The sequence below is a fragment of the Medicago sativa genome, chromosome 4 (genome assembly GCF_051527215.1).
Source record: "Medicago sativa cultivar Bolivia chromosome 4, Bolivia_mono, whole genome shotgun sequence".
Taxonomy (NCBI): Eukaryota; Viridiplantae; Streptophyta; class Magnoliopsida; order Fabales; family Fabaceae; genus Medicago; species Medicago sativa.
Genome location: NC_140752.1, coordinates 28,536,479 through 28,557,372, shown reverse-complemented (window position 1 = coordinate 28,557,372; position 20,894 = coordinate 28,536,479). Strand labels below are relative to the sequence as shown.

At 34.8% G+C, this 20,894-nt stretch overlaps 1 protein-coding gene across 1 annotated transcript; it reads right to left on the bottom strand.

The window, feature by feature from the left end:
• Positions 1 to 368: 368 nt before the first annotated feature.
• On the bottom strand, positions 369 to 3,795 carry LOC146927512 (uncharacterized). Its single transcript, XM_085700745.1, has 4 exons — positions 2,020 to 3,795; positions 1,780 to 1,916; positions 1,601 to 1,676; positions 369 to 1,518 (listed from the first exon to the last, which is right to left on the bottom strand). The coding sequence occupies exons 1-4, from the start codon at positions 3,656 to 3,658 to the stop codon at positions 497 to 499; spliced, it is 2,874 nt and encodes a 957-aa protein (XP_085556871.1). The 5' UTR covers positions 3,659 to 3,795; the 3' UTR covers positions 369 to 496.
• Positions 3,796 to 20,894: the final 17,099 nt, after the last annotated feature.

The window sequence follows — 20,894 nt, the reverse complement described above, 5'->3', positions numbered from 1 at the left end:
CCCACATGGTGAAATTCTTCAACTTTAGATTCCTCTACGAGGATCCGCACAAACGAATCCTCCATTGACATCCCTAGTCAAGACCAAGGTTCTAAAAAACGGTCGCGGTCGCGATCGCGGTCGCGTTAAGGTTGTCGCGATTTCGGCTGTAACGGACGCTGCGATACAAATAACGGTCTTCGCGGTGTGAATTAATCAAAATGTTTCACAAAACGTATTAAAACTATTTATATTATCATATAATGTATAATAACTTAGATTAATACTTTTTTTTCATAATTATAACATGTTTAAAGTAAATATGATAATAAAAATAGACTACATTTAGTAAAGATAAAATGTTTGACAGATTGAAAAGAAATTGACTAATAAATAACTACTCATAGCATATCTTTAAACAAAGTTCATGATCAATTAACTACATTTAGTTCACATCATAAGAAACTACTAATACAATTGAAAAAGTCTAATAAAAACTTATTGATTACACCACTAGTCACCACATGGTAGAACGACGTGCAGGATCATAACTTCCACTATCACCTTCATCATTGTTATTTCCACTTCCTCCAAAGACATAATCAAACAATCCAGAACTTCTTGGTGGTTCTATTTGTTGGTAGGCATACTCATATGAAGAATTTGTTGATGAGTCATGGTGGTAATTCATAGGAGGTTGGTTATAAAAAGGTGCATTTGGGTTTGGCATATATGGATAGTACCCATGTGATATATAAGAAGGTTGTTGGTAATATGGTGGATAATTACCTTGACTACCAAAATCACCAAATGATTGTACTCCACTTGATGAGGAAGAATAATCTAATGGAGTCTCTTCTTGCCTTCTACTTTTACCACGTCTTCCTCGACCTCTGCTACTACCACCAACATTAATCATATCAGCAATGAGTAAATCGTCATCCATAGGAGGCATCAAATTTTCATCACGCCTAACATATGAGTCTTCTTGAAAAGAATTAAATGACCCTTCACTCATTCCATGATTTTGTTCAGGATCACCATTGCCACCATTGCCATCACTACCATCACTATTTCCATCACTAGGTGGACTTAAACCACCATCACCACTTTGACTAGGAGTTTGACCTGAGTTTGAGACATCACCACCAAGTATTTCATCATTCTCATCATCTGAATCAATAGGGAGCCACTCTAAATTTTGGGTTCCATCCAACAATGGTCCCTCTCTTTCCTCAATCCATGGTGATAAATAATCTTCTTGAAATATATGATCAAGGTTGATAGGATTAAAACTTTTTGCAATGTCTTCCTGACTTCTTCTCATGGTAGTCCTCGTTTTTAGCTTCATGTTGTAATATGTAAAGACAAGTTTTTGAAGCTTTTTATACTTTAGCCTATTTCTTGTCTTTGTATGTATGTAGCTAAATGTACTCCAATTTCTCTCACAATTTGAAGCTGAAGTTGTTTGGCTAAGAACTTTTACAGCTATGCTTTGAAGTTCAGGAGCACAAGATCCATACATCAACCACCATTCAGCTATATAAAAAAATTATATTAAAAATTAGCATAATTGTTCATATAGTCATGTCAATTAGCACAAAATATAAATCATACATACCGGGTTTCATTTGAGACCATGCTTTTTGAGCTTGTACAGTTCCAAAAGTCTCTAACTTATCTCGAAAAAGTAATAACTACAATGATATAAATACACCATATAAGTCTCCAAATGAATAATTTTGTTTCTAAAATTTAGTATTAAATTATATATGTATATAACATGAAAAAATGTATCACCTGATTTATGGCTCTTATTTGAATATCAACATTCGGCTCTAGTTTAGTTATTACTTTTCTAGTTTCTTCCAATGTTTCCATAGCTACATGCCTTCCATGGACTAATCCAAATTGAAATTGTGGATTGAGAAAATAACCTTTAGAGAAAATGGATAAACATGTAGATACAAATTAATATTTATACTTCAAAATTAAATATCAACATGTAAAATAAATAAATTAAACCATGTAGATACTAACCCGCTGAATGCAGATCAGAATGCATGTAATTCCATCTTTTGTCAATGATTGAATTGTAGTAGGTACTGTAACGACAATTTTTCGCAATAGCTTGCTTGGCTCTATCAATTGCTTCATAAAGAAATCCCATTGTTGGTTTATCATCACCATCCACCAGCTTCAAGACCTTAACAATGGGTTCAAATACCTTTAGTATCTCAGTTGCCTTATTCCAGAATTCCTTATCCATCACCACTTTCTTTGCTTCATAAGCAGCTCCTCCTGATTTATCTTTTCCATATTTAGAACTCTTGTATTCATTAGAATCAAACATGTCTTTCAAAGCTTTCTTCTCTTTAACAATTGATTCAAGTTGTAAAAATTGTGTAGCAAATCGAGTGATTGCTGGACGAATAAGTTCTTTATCATCAGTATATTTCTTCATCAAACTCACTGTCCAAATATGGTTGTATATAAACAAAGTAACCTTTTTTGCTTCCTCAAGCACTTTTTGGACATTTGACTTTTTTCCAATATCTTCTAAACACAAATCCAAACAATGAGCTGCACATGGAGACCAATAAAGGCGAGGTCTTTTTTCCATCAATTTCAAACCAGCTGCTTTTAGTGCTGCCTCATTATCAGTGACCACTTGGACAACATACTCTTCCCCCACCTCTTCCACTATTTTGTCAAGCAAGTTAAAGTAATACTCAGTGTTTCTACTAGCAACATCAGAGGCATCAATAGACTTTAAAAACACCGTTCCATGACTAGAATATACTAAAAAATTCATGATATGCATGTGGTTTATTCCGTTTGTCCAACCATCACACATTATAGTCACTCCTCTCTCTTCCCAAAATGGTTTTAACTGTCTTATATATTTTTGCATTTCCGCATATTCTTCATTCAAGTATACCTCTGAAATCTCATAAGGAGTAGGAACTTTAACACCTGGACCCAACTTTGCAGCTTCAGCTAACAAAGCATGTAACCAAGGAGAAGTGCTCAAATTCATCGGCAGACGATCATATATTATCATTTTAGATAACATCCTTCCTAAAGTCTTTCTCGCATTTTTCATGAATCCTGTAGGAACTTTTGTTTGCTTCATACTCTTACTTCTCTCTAGATCAACATCTACATTTCTCATTCTTTGTTGAAGATCATGTCTTTGATATTGAGATGAAGCTCCACCACTACTACTACCAATGCCACTTCCAGGAAACCTTTGTCTATCTTCCCATTGTCTTTGTGATGTCATACTTTCATATGTAGCTCGTCTAATCGCATCCTCTTCCATCAAATCTTCATTGTCATCATTGCTATCCCTTCTTAAGCTTGCGACAAATTCTTCCTTTCTTTTTCGAGAATCATTTTTCTTTGCTTTTTTGTCTAATAAAAGCTTCATCATAGTTTCTCTAACAAAAGTTGTAACACTAGGACAAACTTTGACTTCTCCTGTCATGTGTGCAAGATGTTCCTTCAACCGAGTTATTCCACCCGTTATTATTGTTTGACAAAATTTACATTGTATGGTGTTTCTGCCTCTACCCTGCACAATGTTACCAAAGTGCCAACCAACATCATCACTCGGAGCATTCTCTGCTCTACCAATTGGAAATACTTCTTCCCGTGCTTCTTCTCTTCGAGGCATTGTTCAACCAACCTACAAATAAATGATGTAGTTCTAAAATAAATGGGCTGCTTCATCAAAATAGCTTTCGAAAAAATAAAAAAATTTAAAAAAAGTTACAGGAACCATACTAAAAATACTCTAATCTAACTCCTCTATCATTTTATTTTTCTTTTAATCACTAACAACATATACAATATTTTTCTTTTAATCACTAATAACATATACAATCAAAGTTCAAAGTTCTAATCTAACATCAAAGTCCCAATTTTTTCTCTAAAATTTAATCTAATTTCTCTAAAATTTAATCTAATATTTATTACCTAAATACTCAAATTAAGAGTGTCAATTTAAAATTACCTTGAACTTAAATAAGAGATGAATGCACACTTTTTTTTTTTGAGTTTAATAAATAAATATATGAATAAACAAATAAACCATCTAAAAGTAATTATTAATTATTATTATTATTATTATTATTATTAATTGATTATTATTGAATGAAGAGTGAAGCTGTGTGTGTGCATACGTGTGTGTATTGTGATAACAAACCTTATTCACTCAAAAAAAATATACTTATCACTTATCACAAACCTGACAAAGAGAATGAACAAAAGAGACGGCAATCGCAAACCTGAACAAAGAGACGCAAGCAGAACGAACAAAGAAACGCAAGCAGAACGAAGGAAGAATCGCAAATCGCAAAAGAATCACCCACCAGAATCGCAAGCAGAACGAACACCAGAATCGCAAGCAGGAAGAGAAGGAACAAAGAATCACACCACACCACCAAAGAAGAGAAGTAATTGATTTGTGTAAAAAAGATTTGAGATGCGGTACAAAAGATTTGAGATGCCTGGCTGGTACAACAGATGATATTCGTTCTTCCCCTGTTCTTGTATTTTTGTGGTTTTTTTAATATCAGATTTGAGATGCCTGTCCTTCTTCTCCTGTTCTTCTTGTATTCTTGTGCTTTTTTTTTTAATATGAGATTCGATTCCTTTTCTCCTGTTCAGTTACTGAATTTTCAAGTCTGAATTTAGTCTGTAACGGCGTTTTTCGGCCGTAACGGTGTTTCGCGGCCGTAACGGCGTTCCGTAACGCCGTAACGGCGATTTTCCTGTGATTTTTTTCCTCCGCGTTAAAAGGTCCAAAAACGGTAACGGCCGCTGCCGATACCGATTTGTAACGGCCGTTTTTGCGGTAACGTCCCGTTTTTTAAAACCTTGGTCAAGACCACAAGGTCTAGTAGCTCTAAATATATTTGCATCAAATATTCCTTTAAAAATATATTTGCATCAAATCTTTCATACGGTACAAAAATATATTTATTGTCCATAAATATATTTTCAACAACAATCTTCTGAAAGCACAAAATATATTTGAAGCAAATCTTTTATATTTCCGGCAACAATCTTCGTGGAGCCAAATATATTATTTCCTAAAATGTTTAGGACATTTACTTCAAAAGCACGACATAACAAACCAACAATAATAAGCTTCTAGAAACACATGTCTCTTGGACCACAAGTCACGTGAATAAAATCTTCAGTCAACTCTTCAAGAATTTCACGTAAAAATATAATCTTTCAAGAAAGCGAAATAAAGTACTTCACCTTAAGCTAAGATGTCGTACTTACATGTCTAGGACATCTGGTACAACATCTTGTTAGAACTTCTTGTTTTAACAAAATGCAGCTAACACAATACAAAAACCCAACAATTTATTTTAAAGTCGTAGTTTTAGGTAATAATTAATATTCATGCATTTTAGAGAGTCGTAGTAATAATAACAATTGTTATAATAACTACATTTATTAGATCGAGTCTAGTTAACATTAGGTTATTTAACATTAGTAGTCAGATCATTTCATTTTGCATTTAGGATTAGGATTATATCTAATAATAATAATAACAATATAGTCTTAGTTAGTAGAAGTAGTAGTAGTCATAGGTAATAATAACATTTAATTTAGATCAAGTTTGCATTGCGAAATAGTATATAGGTAATTAGAGTTAATCGAGTTAAGTAACCACTTTGGAATCGACACCAACCTAAACAATTTAAAATTAAGCGCAACCTTATCTTTGTTAGGAATTTTTTTCAAACTTGTTATTATTGTATGGAATAGGTAACCATGGAAACAGCCAAAGACGCACAAGTGGTGATAATCGACAAGGAACGTGAAGAACAAGAATGGGAGTTCTCAATATCACTATTCAAAAAGGTGAAGGTGACAACTTCCTTTGTGGAGAAATTGGAGAAAGAGAAGGGATATCTCAAATTTCAGCAGGAAGTAGATCTCAAGCGGCAAGTGTTGCATAAATCAAAACCAACTGGAAAAGACAAACAGATCAACGAGATCAAAGTGGGTGAAGACACTCGTCGTGCAGAAAATTGAGCAAGCAAAGAAAAATGTGGTCGAAGAATTAAACGTGTAACACCCTTGAACCCCACTATTAATATTTTATATAAATACAACAAATAATTCATATTATGCTCAAGGTGTCACGTCATTAAACTCCAAATCATGCATATAAAAATTTTCATCAAAGTTACGCAACATAATAAATAATGTCTCCAAAATCGTATCAATATCTCAACTGCATAATTCAAATCTCAGATACGTCAAAATAAAATAAAAAAAGTCTCCATAGAATTTAATATAGTATATAAACAGAATAAATCTCAAAAGGTCTTAATCAGAGCCCTGTTTGCCTGTGATTTTGGCAAACGGAGGCTAGTTCTGATTATTACAAGCGAGATCGAACTAGAAATCTCAAGACCGTTGCGCAAAGGTTTTTATCGAAAAAGAGTTTGAAAAAAAAGGCCACGAAAGGCACTCAGGTTGCTTAGAGAGTAGGACGGGTTTGATGTAAAAAATGCATTGTCTCTCGACAGGTTTGAGAATGCGATAAAAGGCTTAAAATAAAGCAAGATAAAAGATAAAAGTAAGTTTGCACATGTAAACTGAAGGAAAAGGTAAAATGCACATGCATTAAAATAAAAGGGGTGGTCTACAAATCAGTTTACATACATTCTGTATAACTCGTTTCCTTAGACGCCGATAGTTTGAGTGTTGTAGAATTCTGTATATGATTTGTGACCCACTTTCCGGCTTGGAAACTACTATTTATACTAATAAACTAGATGGTGAACCACTAACTCCATGATCAACACTTCTTCCATCTTGGACAACCACTTGCCTCACGTTTTCCACTAAAAGGAAACCGCTTCCTTGCTTGAAATCGTGCTTCCCACCCTTTTGATTGTCTTCATCGTGAAATTTCCTTTTCAACCTTGCTTTGTCGAGAGTCTGTTTATGCGTCTTAGGCTTAAAGCTTCATCGAGATCCTACAATTGAAATGAGTAAGCTCTTCGATTCTTGCAAAGTAAAAGGTCAAACAACTGTGGACCAGATTAAATGAGCTTGTGAAATTCACAGGCTAACAAATGCCCCCCAAAAATGCCATTTTCGACGATACGACCTCCAAAGAGGAGAACATTGGCATTTTTGAATCTGCTCCGTGTTCAACATCGCGATTTTTCTACTTCTTACTCAGAAGCTTAAATGACCTTTCGATGTGGTTTTGATAAATAACCTCTTTTCGGTACCGCCTCAATTTTTTTGTGAACGGATCAGCAACTAATCTTTAATACCAGGTCTGGCCAACTTCCCATTACTATTAGAACCGCCTCATACGTGACGGTTGCTAAAAATAAAGAGATACACCAGAACTTATAGACCGTTTCTTACAATCATTTGAGGTCTAACATTCGTTGTGGCTTTTGCTTCATGGATTCGCTTCCAGAAAACAATATAATCCATATCACCAAAAAGGTAGCCATTTCTGGAGTTCAAAACCTTTTAAGTTTTGGAACTACTTCCACCTATCATTGAAAAATTTCCAACAAAACGGCAGTATTGTGATCCTTACCACGGGACTGTTTGAAGTATCCAACGATTGCTGGCCTTGCACCAAGAAACGGGCTTTCGTACGAAAACTATCTCGCAGTGGTCACACCGAATATTCAGTCATCATGGCATCCCAACTACTTCAAGGCGGACGTCCCAACCTGATGGAAATCAACTTCATCGTTCGAAAGGCGGCCAAGCATGGCTCTGACGACGCTCGATATTTCATGATGATGCTCTTGGTCTTGTCCAAAGAGGGATCTTTAGTTGGCGACGCCTTCTTCATTTTCAAAGATCTCTTCGACCGTCATCAATTGTCCAATGTAAAGAGGCTATCATGAACGTTGGGGGTCCCCCTTATTTCTGGGGACATTTCTGGACTAGACCACTTCTCCCAGAATTCGTTTATCGGCGCATTTGCACCTCAAAACAGACTCGTCGGGGTCATGGGAGAATGTCTTACGTTTATTAACCATTTCCAAGCTCTGGCAATGACTACCTGTTGACATATACATGTCTTCTTATTTCGCTTAGACATCGAAATAACATGGTTTTTAGTCCAATTTTGTTTCCTTGAATATGAAGGCTATTGATTTCCTTTCTTTATCAGGGCCTAATAGTTATTTGTCGAACATGCATTGCGAAATGGTTTTACTTCCATTTTTCGCATTTTGTACTCTGGCCCATTAGCTAGCTTTATCTAATAACATGCCATTTTGATTTTCTCATGTCTTCGTTACTATAACTAAACTTTGTAAATCATTTATTATTTCTTGGCGCCATCTGTAACGCCTCCGCTTGGTGGGCATGTAACGCCTAAGGATGATGAGGGCGGGGAGTGGTCCGGCTCCTGGCATGCTTCTAGGCAAAACTGAATCACATCGGAATGAGAGGGATCATGAGGCGGTGTAGGTATGGGACTACATGGTTGAAGGAAGGCTTATAAGAATTGTTTGGTACTACCTATATCAACAAGATGCATCTTCTTTTCGGTAGCTCATTCCATAAGAACTCCACAGTTAAGCGTGCTTGACTTGGAGCAATTTTCTTGGAGCAATTTTGGGATGGGTGACCTACCGGGAAGTTTTCCGGTAAGCGTGTGAGTGAGGACAAAACACGCTGAAAAGACTCGTGTTGGTTTGTTGGGTCAGTCGGCAATCCTGAAAACAGACTGGGATGTTACAAATGGTATCAGAGTAGACCTCTCCCAGTACGATGTGGTTCGAGGACAAACCAAGCGGAAGTTGTTGGGCATGTAACGCCTCCGCTTGGTGGGCATGTAACGCCTGAGGATGATGAGGGCGGGGAATGGTCTGGCTCCTGGCATGCTTCTAGGCAAAACTGAATCACATCGGAATGAGAGGGATCCTGAGGCGGTGCAGGTATGGGACTGCATGGTTGAAGGAAGACTTATAAGAATTTTTTGTTACTACCTACATCAACAAGATGCATCTTCTTTTCGATAGCTCATTCCATAAGAACTCCACAGTTATGCGTGCTTGACTTGGAGCAATTTTAAGCGTGCTTGACTTGGTGAAATTTTAGGATGGGTGACCTACCGGGAAGTTTCCCGGTGAGAGTGTGAGTGAGGACAAAACACGCTGAAAAGACTCGTGTTGGTTTGTGGGGTCAGTCGGTAATCCTGAAAGCAGTCTGGGTTGTTACAAATGGTATCAGAGTAGACCTCTCCCAGTACGATGTGGTTCGAGGACGAACCAAGCGGAAGTTGGTGGACATGTAACGCCTCCGCTTGGTGGGCATGTAACGCCTGAGGATGATGAGGGCGGGGAGTGGTCCGGCTCCTGGCATGCTTCTAGGCAAAACTGAATCACATCGGAATGAGAGGGATAAGAGTATGGATTGTAAAAATATGGTTCATCTTCTGCCCCCTCAAATTTTGTCATGGACAATCCTATTGCAGGACATTCAGTAGGAACCAGTTTATCCTTAATTTTAATTAACTCTTGTAATTTATGTGTAGAAATTTTGTACCCTGAAGCAACCTGAGCCAGGTCATTCGCCACTTGGTTTTCAATTCAGGAATTATACTAAATCCTTATCAAAGATGCAATCAATTATGTGGCTAATTTAGCCAAACTTTCCTTAAACACTCGCATATTCCACATAGTTAAGTATGAGATATATCATATAGACACATTTGCATGCAATGTTCTATATACGACTCAACATGCATGTGGTACCATTTTTGGATGTCGGAGTTCTATTACCGATTGATCCCATTGTCACTTAACACCTTCACTTTAACTTAACCATGTATGGATGAACATATGGCTCAACACCGCATATATTCATACATTATAACACGAGTCGACAACAATCATCAACACTTTATATATATATATTTCCATCGTCTCTAGTCAACATCATCATCTTTCATCTACACTTTATATATGTATATTCATCATCAAAACAATCATATCCATATAATCAACATCACCACTTTAAATACATGCATTTAATCACCATTTATACATATATACATACACCATCATGAATTTATTATAATTAATAAATCATCTTCACCAAAACCATCATCAAGCATAATCATATCAAGAACAATATTCATTCATTTAGCACAATTTGCATTTAAAGGCGATTAAGCATTTTCACCAAGTTAATCAATACATTATGTGGATATCAACTACTAATCAATTATTATTCATCACATTATCATGGACATAAGTCATTTGCAAGTTATCATGCCATAATTCATCATTTCACCAAAGTTCGTCTATTTTTTTCCACATTACATTAAAATCCAAATTACACGCCATAAACATCCTTATCAAACCTACATACTTCTTCTACATTCATTATCACAGTAATTAAATCATAACAGCAACATTTCATTTGAGAAAAACCTTACTTCGATTCCATTCCAAATTCATGTTTGTGTATATTGAAAGTTCGTCTCAATTCAACAAAACTTAATCAATTTCAAGGAAACATGATTACATAACTTCAATTCATCAAAACAACAACAAAACAACACATAAAGAATACTTAGGGATGTCCAGAAACACCCCTAAAGGTCAAAACATGTAAAACAACAAGTGATGTTCAACACTTGCTCGCCATGGCACGCACCCTGTTCCTGGGAAGCCCGAAAAATGGGTTTCCTCTTGGGAAACCCTCCCCAAAACCCCATTTTTTTTATCTCATTTGTCCCAAAATCGTTTTACAAACTTCATCCAATGTTAACATAGTTTAACAGAACATTCAAAACATTTCAAAACACGGATTCAATCTTTAAATTCATGAATTATTCAACAATTTTCCAAAATTCACAAAAATCCACAATTTCATCCAAAACCCACTATTAACACAGTCACTTGCATAGATTTCAACGTACAAACGTGCCAAATCATATAACAAGAATTAAGAACATGATTTGAACAATAATCATCAACAATATCATGATTCTCACTCATTTAAGCTAAAACTTCAAAAACAACTTATTTTATAACCTCATACATGAACTTAAGAACATAAACAACTTAATTTCACAAAGTTCATCATACCCATAATTAACATAATTAAATAGCACAAAAATCAATTAATCATAACATCAATTTCATGAAAATCTCATAATCAAACATGACCCCCATGGTGAATATAAACTTTTCCTCCTACCTTAACCTTCAAAAGCAACTTTAATCTTCACTCTAATCTCCCTCTTGAGCTTTCCCCCAAGCTAAATATCCCTTTCTCTTGAATCTTTTTCTTCTACCTCTTTCTCTCTATTCCTCTCTCTTTGCCTCTTTTCTCAAAAAGAACAAATGAGCTCTTAACCTAATTTTCACAAAGACTACTCTCTTATATACACTTGGGCTTAGTCACACTCACTAATGAACTTAGTAACTTTTTATCGCTCACAAAATGTTACTACGCAATTAATTCATTAAAAGTCTCAATATTACTCATACATCACTATTCTATTAATTACCCCAAGTTACTACTATTCTCATAAAATAACACTCCACACCCAAAAGTACTAAAATACCCTTAACATCTCTAAAATCCAATTAACCAACAAATATAACACACCAACGAATTAAATAATAAATAGAGAAATTAAATAAATAAAATCCTAAAATCAGGTCGTTACCCAACGAGTTGCATAAGATTCTCGAGAGGTACCAAGTAAAAATGTGAATCAAAGAAATGGCGTAACCAAGTCCATGATGCATTAAGTTTCTACAAGAACATCTGAAGATGACTGTTGCTTCATCCGATGAGGACTTTGTATCACTTTCAAAAGAATGTCACATCACATTTGAGGTACGTGCAGAAGTAAAATTTGATTATGAAGGTTGCTTTGCACTCCTTGTGTATGTGAAGGAGAATTACATAGGAGAAGGTGTGGGTGATTCGAAAGCGAAAACAAACCTTATAAGAACAATTGCTTATGATTTCGGGATATTTGTAATGTTTTCTATATTTGAGTCTATAAATCTATTCTTCCTGCAATATAGCAATTTTAGGGTGTTTTGATGTAATTCACGAAGAAATCTTGCAAATTGGAAAAGAAAGACATCTGAAGATTTGTGAAGACCTTGGGAAAATTAAGAATGAAGATTCAAGAGGCCTTAGAAAACTTTATAGAGGGAGGAATTATGTTCCTATGTTTCAAGACATTTTATATGGAAGCAAACACCCAAAAAGACGAAGAAATAGGCGTTCCGGAGCCCAAACAGCACTCACATGCGCCTGACACATTTTTGTGCGCCTAGGCACATACTGAGGCGACTAGCGCCCAAAACTTCACTCATATGCGCCTAGTTCTAGGCACCTGCGCCTGTTCCTTGCGGGCCAACGCGCTGTTATTTCACTTTTTAGTGCGAAAAGCCCAGTATTTTAGCCCAAGTTCAGGTGGAAACTCCCCCTTATAAATACAATATTCCACATTCAAAATTTCTCATTCAAAATGAAGCGGTTCAAAAGGAATGAAAGCACTAGGAGGTTCAAGGGATGAGTCTCTCTCCTCACTCCAAGTTTTTCTAGAGTATCTTTTATTTCTTTTGTAATTTGTCTTTAGTTACCATGAGTAACTAAATCTTTTTAGGGTAGGGTTCTAAGATGAACCTCTATTCTGATTGTTGGATAATTAATTTAATTTAAAGTCGTTATTTAGTTATTTATCTTTATGCTACTGGTTTTACTGTTGTTGCGTAAGATTTGTCTCCTCTGAAGCATAACCCTGACTTAGGCACTTAGGAAGGTGACATTACCTAATATTGATGTAAATTTGTCTTATCGGGAAGTAATTAATTGGTAACTAGGGAAGCAAGCCGAAAGAGAGCGAACCCTGAAAGTAAGTACTTAGGGAGGTGTCATACTTGATATTGATGCATATCTGCTAAAATCAGGAAGTAACTATTAGTAATTAAGGAAACATGTGATTTCACAACTTAAATTAACTCAGTAACTCCACTCTTCTTTCACCTCGGTAAGGTAGACACTGATAGTGTTGGCCATTTGTAGAACTACCGAGAGGGAGAGTTTTATATGTGCTTCTAAGATTCATAGATGGTCGGACCTTTAGGAAGATCGGGATTACACTGATGCAATTTAGGAAAGCCAGTTTAAATCTATGTTTCAATTACCTCTGAAAGTGTAAGACCCCACACGTACGCCCGTGTGATCAGCAGGTGCAACTCGACAGCTGGAGAGGAATGAGCCCATATCTCTGAGAGAGTAAGACCCCACACGTAACGATTACCCTGTGATCAACAGGTGCAACTTGACAGCTGATAGATCGTAAAACCCCACGAACTCATCATTTAGATAGATAACGATAAATAACATAAATGAGACTTGACTGCTAAATGATTCCAGCAACTAAATATAGAGGATTCGAAACCACCGCTAACATTCGCAATCAAAACAGGTAAAATTTGCTCTGTTGCAAACAAATTAACTTTGCAAAACTCTAAACCCTTGTCTTTTTTTTTTGTTCCCAAACAAGTAACACGAATTGTATGGTTGAAACGACAATCCATGTGGATACAATATTCTACTTATCATTTTATTACTTGATAAATAATTTGGTACACTTGTGTAATCCGACCATCACAACCCTCATCCTCCAACACCATTTACCAAGTAATGCCAAATTAAATTCACGAATCCTCCACACTCACCCCCCCCCCCCCCCCCCCCCCCCCCCCCCAAAAAAAAAAAATAAAGGAAGAACAAATTGGCCACACCCAAAGAAAGATTAATTTTTATTTATTTCAAAATATGAATATAATATATTTTAATGCAAATTAATATGGTTTTCTACTAGAAATAAACAATATTGATTCAAATTAATATGTTGTATAGGTTGACACGATTTTATTTAAATATTAACATATTAAAATTAAAAATTAAACTTAATAAAATTATAGACTACATATATACTTTATATTTGTAAAACCAAATATCTTATACATCTACATAATATATTTTTTCCTTAATAACTATACAAAATATACAATTAGCTTTATAAATTATATGTCTAATAACTTAAATATACACTATTTTTGTGAATTCATTTTTATTTAAATTTAAAAAAAGGCTTGACACTGGTATTAGACGAATATATACAATGACATGATCAAATATAGGTCAAACTTTCTATACATTTTTTTTAGCAAAATCTTTCTAAACATAGATCTATGATATACTTATACAATGACAACATATCTTTACATTAATTTACGATATGTTAAAATATCTTTACATTAATTTACAATATATATCATTCAAGACATTAGCCTAAAAGTAGATTTTTTTCTTGGTACAAAAAGGGCAAAAGCCTAGCCTAAGAGTAGATTTTAAGTGGCTTATATTTGAAAAGTGGTTAACCTTTCGGTTAGACCATATCAATAAACTTCTATTTATCCAGAAAATTATTCTAGAGGAAGAACATTTGATATAACTAGTTGCAATTTTTTTTTCCTCGTGAGCTTAGCTCAATTGGCATGGACAATGCATAACATATGCAAGATCCGAGGTTTAAATCCCGGCCACCACAAAAAAAAAATGTTGTAAGTTTTTTTAGACATATGAAATGATAAAGATGTTATAAACTCATAGTGACAAGTGGAGATGTTAATGTTCAAACTCCGATCAAGACATTGGACGTAACAATCTCGACATTTTTTTAGTTGATGAATTGTGGAAAATTAGTAGCAAATTTAATACTACAGAAAAAAAAAATTAAAGCAAATTTAATCTTGCTTTAAGGAAATTGTTTGAGATTGGTTAAGGGATTAGCATATCATAGGGAATAAATTGGTTAAGGGATTAAATTTGCTTTAAGGAAATTGTTTAAGAGATAATACCCTATGCTGTCATTTTTGTCTTCTTTTCGTTAATCTTTATTGAATAAATTGATTATGCTTAATACTATAGTAAATTCAATACTGATTCGGACCTAAGACCATCCACAATGCCCTTTTGTTTTTTCCTAGGCACACCTTGTGCTAGGAAAGACATTTTTTTGTGGTAATATATCTCATTTTAGCCTCTTCAAAAAAAAAAAAAAAAGACCATCCACAATGCAGCACCCTATTTAGGTGCTTAAACGGGTCTCGATGGTACACGTCATTTGTTTTATAATTAATACTGAATAAACACTCAATCTCTCCAATCCAGCATCTCAAAATAATTATGAATTGAGTCTCAGCAATAACTCTATATCATTTAATTTTAACAATAATTTATATACTCATTCATAATTATATAATTTTAAAATATTGAAGTAATTTAATTATAAATTATAAAAAACGAACTTTTTTTTTATATTTATTAATAATTCAAGAAACTATTATTTCCAATTATTATATAATTTAACTATTATTTGCAACTATTATATAATTTATTTTTTAATATTAAAATATTACAATATTTGAATATAGAGAAAAAAATAGAATTAATTGTATATGTGGGACCTATAAGTAATAGGAGAGAGAGGGTTCCTATAAAGACACTCATCTTTATAAGCACAATATTTATTGATGTCACAGGTGCCTATTTAACATGATGCTAAATAGGGGAAGGACCTCTCATTGTAGATGGTCTAACATAGTTTGAATAACACCATTTGACTTTTAAAAATAATTATTTGCATTAATCACGATTGATTGTAATTGATCAGAATGCAATTAAAATTATTAATTCATATCAACCACACACTTGTATAAAACAAAGGGTAAAACAATAAAGCAAAGAACAAGAAAAGAAGAAAAACAAAACAAAATGACATGGCAATACTCCTTTCTCTTGTTGGTGCTTTTTATTCTATATGTTGATGTTGATTTCTCCAAATCTGTTTCCAATAAAGTTGTTGAAGTAAATGTAATTTGCAAAGAAGCCTCCAATCCTTCATAGTGCTTAAATCTTCTCAACTCAAAGCCAGGAGGAGCAAAAGGTGTTGATCTTGTTCACCTTGCATATTACACAATTGATGTGCTTAATAACAATTGTACCAACACAGTTAACCTATTAAGTTCATTGGTTAAAAGTGCAAACTATTATGAAATATGTTCAGATGAATTATCTGGCCCTGAGAGTGTCAGGTCCAGGACTGGGGATGCAAAATATAATTTGGATCGCATAAAGTATTATTCCATTGCTGGAGATTCAGAAGATATTACGTTTCACGTTAATGAATGTTTTATTAGTCTGCCTCAAGATAAAAAAAAAACAGCCCTTTACTTGCAAAATATCTTGATGTTATTCGACAAGGTGGTCAAGTTCTTCAAATTATAGCAAAATATTTAAATCAATGAAAATAAATTAGTATTTTTAGAAGGGATAATAATATTGGTTGTTTTACAGTTATTTCATTTAGGGTTGTTTCTTTGTATTCTCCTTTTGTCTATTAGGTGATTAGTCAATGGGTGTTTGCGGTGCGGTTTGGTTCGGTTTTGAGCAAAAAAGTCATCCAAACCGCGAGATAAAAAAGCATGCGGTTTGGTTTGGTTCAGTTGATTTTTAAAAAGTCATCCAAACCAAACCAATGCGGTTTGGATTGGTTCGGTTTGTGCGGTTTATCGCGAGATAAAAAAATATTACTTTAACTCTAATGTTGCCAACTTATTACAAAATAAACATAGGACATTTTATTTTGATGTTTATATGATAAAATATTTGGTAAAACTTATATCAAAATAGGTAAAATTAAGAAGAAACATAAGCATGAAACAAATTATTGGGAAGTAAAGAAAACAAATTCATCACTGGAAATGAATTGAAAGAGATGGAAATGAATTATAATCCAACCTGATGGTGCAACGTTGGAAAAATCGAATCAAAAGAGATTATTCTTGAGCTATGTAATTGGGCTAGTACATATTTAAGTAATATTATTCTTGCGGTTTGGTTTGGTTTGGTTGTTGAGATGCAAACCGCAAACCGAACCGAACCACGCGGTTCAGTGCAAAAGTCATCCGAATTCATCCGAACCAAGTGCGGTTTTTTGCGGTTTTCGTTTGGATTGGTTTGGTTTGCGGTTTTTCTATTGGGTTGGTTCGGTTTTGAACACCCCTTATGAGATTAGTCATGTAAAATGGCCATTAAAACCAATTTATTTAATAATAAAATTTCTCTTAAAGAATTTTCCAAACTAAAAGTATTCATCTTTTAATTTAAAGTAATTAACAAATCAGTATTAACTATTTGACTTGAGACTCTTGTCACCAACAACAATACATTATCTGAGTATAGCTAGACTTGAATTCTTTAAACAACATCTCTTGCTCGATTATTTTGGATGGACAAAATGGAGTTCAAAGGAAACACCCAATATAATCTCTTGCTCGATTATGTAACGATTCGATTTTTAGGATATTGTTATTTTAAATGTTTAATTAATTATTTGTATGTTTGATGTGTTTGAACTTTGAACTATTGGATTAGTTGGTTTTTATTAGAAACACAGGAATTAAAGGTATTTTGGTAAGTTGTTTGCTAAGTTATTGAAGTGTGAGTTTTGGTTGCATGAAGTGAGTTTCCTTGGTAATGTGATATTCAGAGGTTGAATAATGGTTGATCCGTCTAAGGTTGATGCGGTGTTGCAGTGGGAGGCTCCTAAGTCTGTTTTTGAGATCCGAAGTTTTTTTGGTTTGGCGTGCTATTACCGGAGGTTCATAGAAGGATTTTCTAAGTTGGATTTAACTTTGAAGCAGTTGACTCGTAAGGGACAAGCTTTTGTTTGGGATGCTAAGTGTGAAGAGAGTTTTCAAGAGTTAAAGAAGAGGTTGACTTCTGCGCCAGTTTTGATTTTGTCAAATGTGAATGAGTATTTTGTTGTGTATTGTGATGTATCTAAGATGAGATTGGGCGGAGTGCTTATGTAGAAAGGTCAAGTTGTGATATATGCTTCGAGACAGTTGAAGGTTCATGAGAGGAATTACCTGATCCATGATTTGGAATTGGCAGTTATTGTGATTGTACGTAAGGTCTGGAGGCATTACTTGTTTGGTTTGAAGTTTAAAGTTTTCAGCGATCACAAGAGTTCGAAGTATTTGTTTGATCAGAAGGAGTTGAATCTAAGGTAGAGAAGATGGTTGAAATTTTTGAAGGATTATGATTTTGAGTTAGATTATCATCCGGGTAGGGCTAATGTGGTAGCAGATATGTCGAGTAGGAATTCGTTGCATATGTCGGCACTTATGTTAAAGGAATTAGAGTTGATTGAGCAATTTTGAGACTTAAGTTTGGTGAGTGAGTTAACACCAAGTGGAGTGAAGTTGGAATGTTGAAGTTGACAAGTAACATTTTGTAGGAAATCAAAGAAGGTCACAGGAGTAGTTTGAGCATTCATCATGAAGCAATGAAGATGTATCAAGATCTTAAGAAACTGTTTTGGTGGCCATGAATGAAGAGGGATGAAGCGGAGTTTGTGTTTGCTTGTTTAGTTTGTCAGAAGTCTAAGATTGAGCATCAGAAGCCGTCTGGAATGATGCAACCATTGTTTGTTCCCGAGTGAAAGTGGGATAGTATATCAATGGATTTTGTGGGAGGTTTGCCTAATATTGTGAAAGGAAGTGGTTCGATTTGGGTGATTGTGGATCAGTTGACGAAATCAACGCATTTTATTCATATTAAGACTGATGTTGGTCGAGCTTTGAAGTCTAAGCAGTTAACACCATGTTTTATTGGTATGTATCAGATTATTGAGAAGATAGGAGAAGTGGCTTATCGGATTGTGTTACCACCGTCGTTGTCGAATCTTCGTAGTATGTTTCATGTGTCTCAGCTTCGGAAGTATGTATATGACCCGCCGCATGCGATTCAAGTGGATGATTTGCAGGTAAGGGATAATTTGACAATTGAGATTGTGTTGTTAAAGATTGAAGATCGAGAAGTTAAGCGGTTGAGAGGAAAGGAGGTTGTCTTGGTGAAGGTAATTTGGGTCGGACCTACGGGAGAGAGCATGACTGGGAGTTGGAGAGTCAGATGAAGAAATTGTATTCGGAGTTGTTTCCTTCCGGTACTTTTCGAGCTCGAAAAATCTTTAAGTGGGGGAGAGTTGTAACGACCCAATTTTTAGTATATTATTTTAATTGTTTAATTAATTATTTGTTTGTTTAATGTGTTTGAATTATTGGGTTAGTTGGTTTTTATTGGAAATAGAGAACTTAAGGGTATTTTGATAATTTGAGAGTGAAGGGAATTTTAGTAATTTAATGAGGCTAGTAGTAACTCTGAGGATTTAATAGAATAAAGGTAAATAGTAAAAATAAGATTTAAGTGAAGTGAAATGAGTAGTGTTATTTTTATGAATAAGAATAATGAATAAGCTCAATATTGGGTAAGTGAACCAAGCTTAAGAGTAGTGCTAGCAACACTCTCTTCTCACACTCTCACAAACACACACTTCATTATTGGTTTAAATCAATGTGGGTCTCACACATTGAAAATGGGTTCCACTTAAAGTGGTGGGACATGCACTAGTTTCATCCAATAAGAGAGTGAGTGTTAGAGAGAGTGTTGAAAAGAGAGTGTCCCTATCATTACTCCCAAACCTAATTGGTGAGAGTATATAATAGTGTTAATGCTCACAAATTAGGATTGAGAAAACATTTGGTAAGTTTCACAAATAGAGGCACTAGAGATAAAATAGAGCAGGTGAGAAGAGAAAGATGAGAAAGAAGATCTAAAGAGGAAAAAGAAGAGGAAGCTAGAAAGACTAAAGAGAAAGGGTAGATTGGAGCTTAGAAGCTAGCTTGTCCAATGCCACTCTCGTGTTTGGTCGAATAAGAGAATATTTATCCTTAATGGTGGGATTATGTTGCAGATACTCAAAGATCAACTCAAAGGTACGAATAAAGGCCAATGAGTACGAATGAATGTGAGAGGGAGCACGTTGCAACCGGCTAAAGACATATTTATATAAGAGAAATGATATTCTAACAACCATTTTGTGACAACCTATGTGACAACTTTATCTTTCATACTCACATTATCTTTTTACTTTCTCTCTCTATTGCTTTGGTTTCCGTGTCACTATCTACTTTTCCTTTGAAAATTGGTGGTTGTCACAAAAGTTGTTGATTTTTGGTTGTTAGAATATCATTGCTCTTTATATAAAGCTGTAAAGCGCACCCTAAAATCCATTTCTTCAAACACAACCTCGTACATGGGAATCAAATTCCCCTCATAACGTGAGCATATCCTTTGGTCAATAAAGAGAATATGTACTTCCCAGTTGAGGGAACCAACATGATCTATGACCGTAAATGAGCACGCAATCACATCTAAACGAGAGTAGATCAAAGAAGTGCTCAATGGTTCCAGAGAGATCCATGTTTCATAGTGATCCATGTTAAATGGGCCATAAATGTGTGATGTGGCTGATGAGCAAAGCCTCATTTCATCACCAAGGTTCACAATCTTCGAAGGCATTTGAGAAAAACACTCTTGATAAGGTTTTCCCTACGAACAGCGTGAAAAAGAAGAAATTCATAGTTGAGACACATATCCTCAACATATAAACATTGGAGTTATTCTTTTTCTAAATCAAGAAATTTCTCCTCGGGAAACCATCAGTTCTCCACGAACTGCATTTTCCTTTCATACTTGCTAGTATAAGACCACCTGCCTTTTGTAACTATCAACTAATGAGTAATGAATACCAGCCATTATTCTTTCCGAGCCCTCTAAGGTAGGGTCTTTCAGCTCTTAGATTCTTATAATAAATTGCTCATATACTGACTAGAGCGTCGGAGCCCCGTATTCCAACTACAAGTTGCTCACCGGACGCTATTCTCTTATCCTATCATATTCACACATTTATAAAAATAAAAATAAAAAATGAAATAACA

What these genes read in the sequence shown, in the direction of transcription:
- LOC146927512 (XM_085700745.1), bottom strand. Translation starts at nt 3,658, where the DNA reads ATGCCTCGAAGAGAAGAAGCACGGGAAGAAGTATTTCCAATTGGTAGA. An exon ending in TTCTGATCTGCATTCAGCGG is followed by an intron (nt 1,917 to 2,019) that starts GTTAGTATCTAC and finishes TTTTCTCTAAAG; the next exon opens with GTTATTTTCTCAATCCACAA. An exon ending in AAATAAGAGCCATAAATCAG is followed by an intron (nt 1,677 to 1,779) that starts GTGATACATTTT and finishes ATATCATTGTAG; the next exon opens with TTATTACTTTTTCGAGATAA.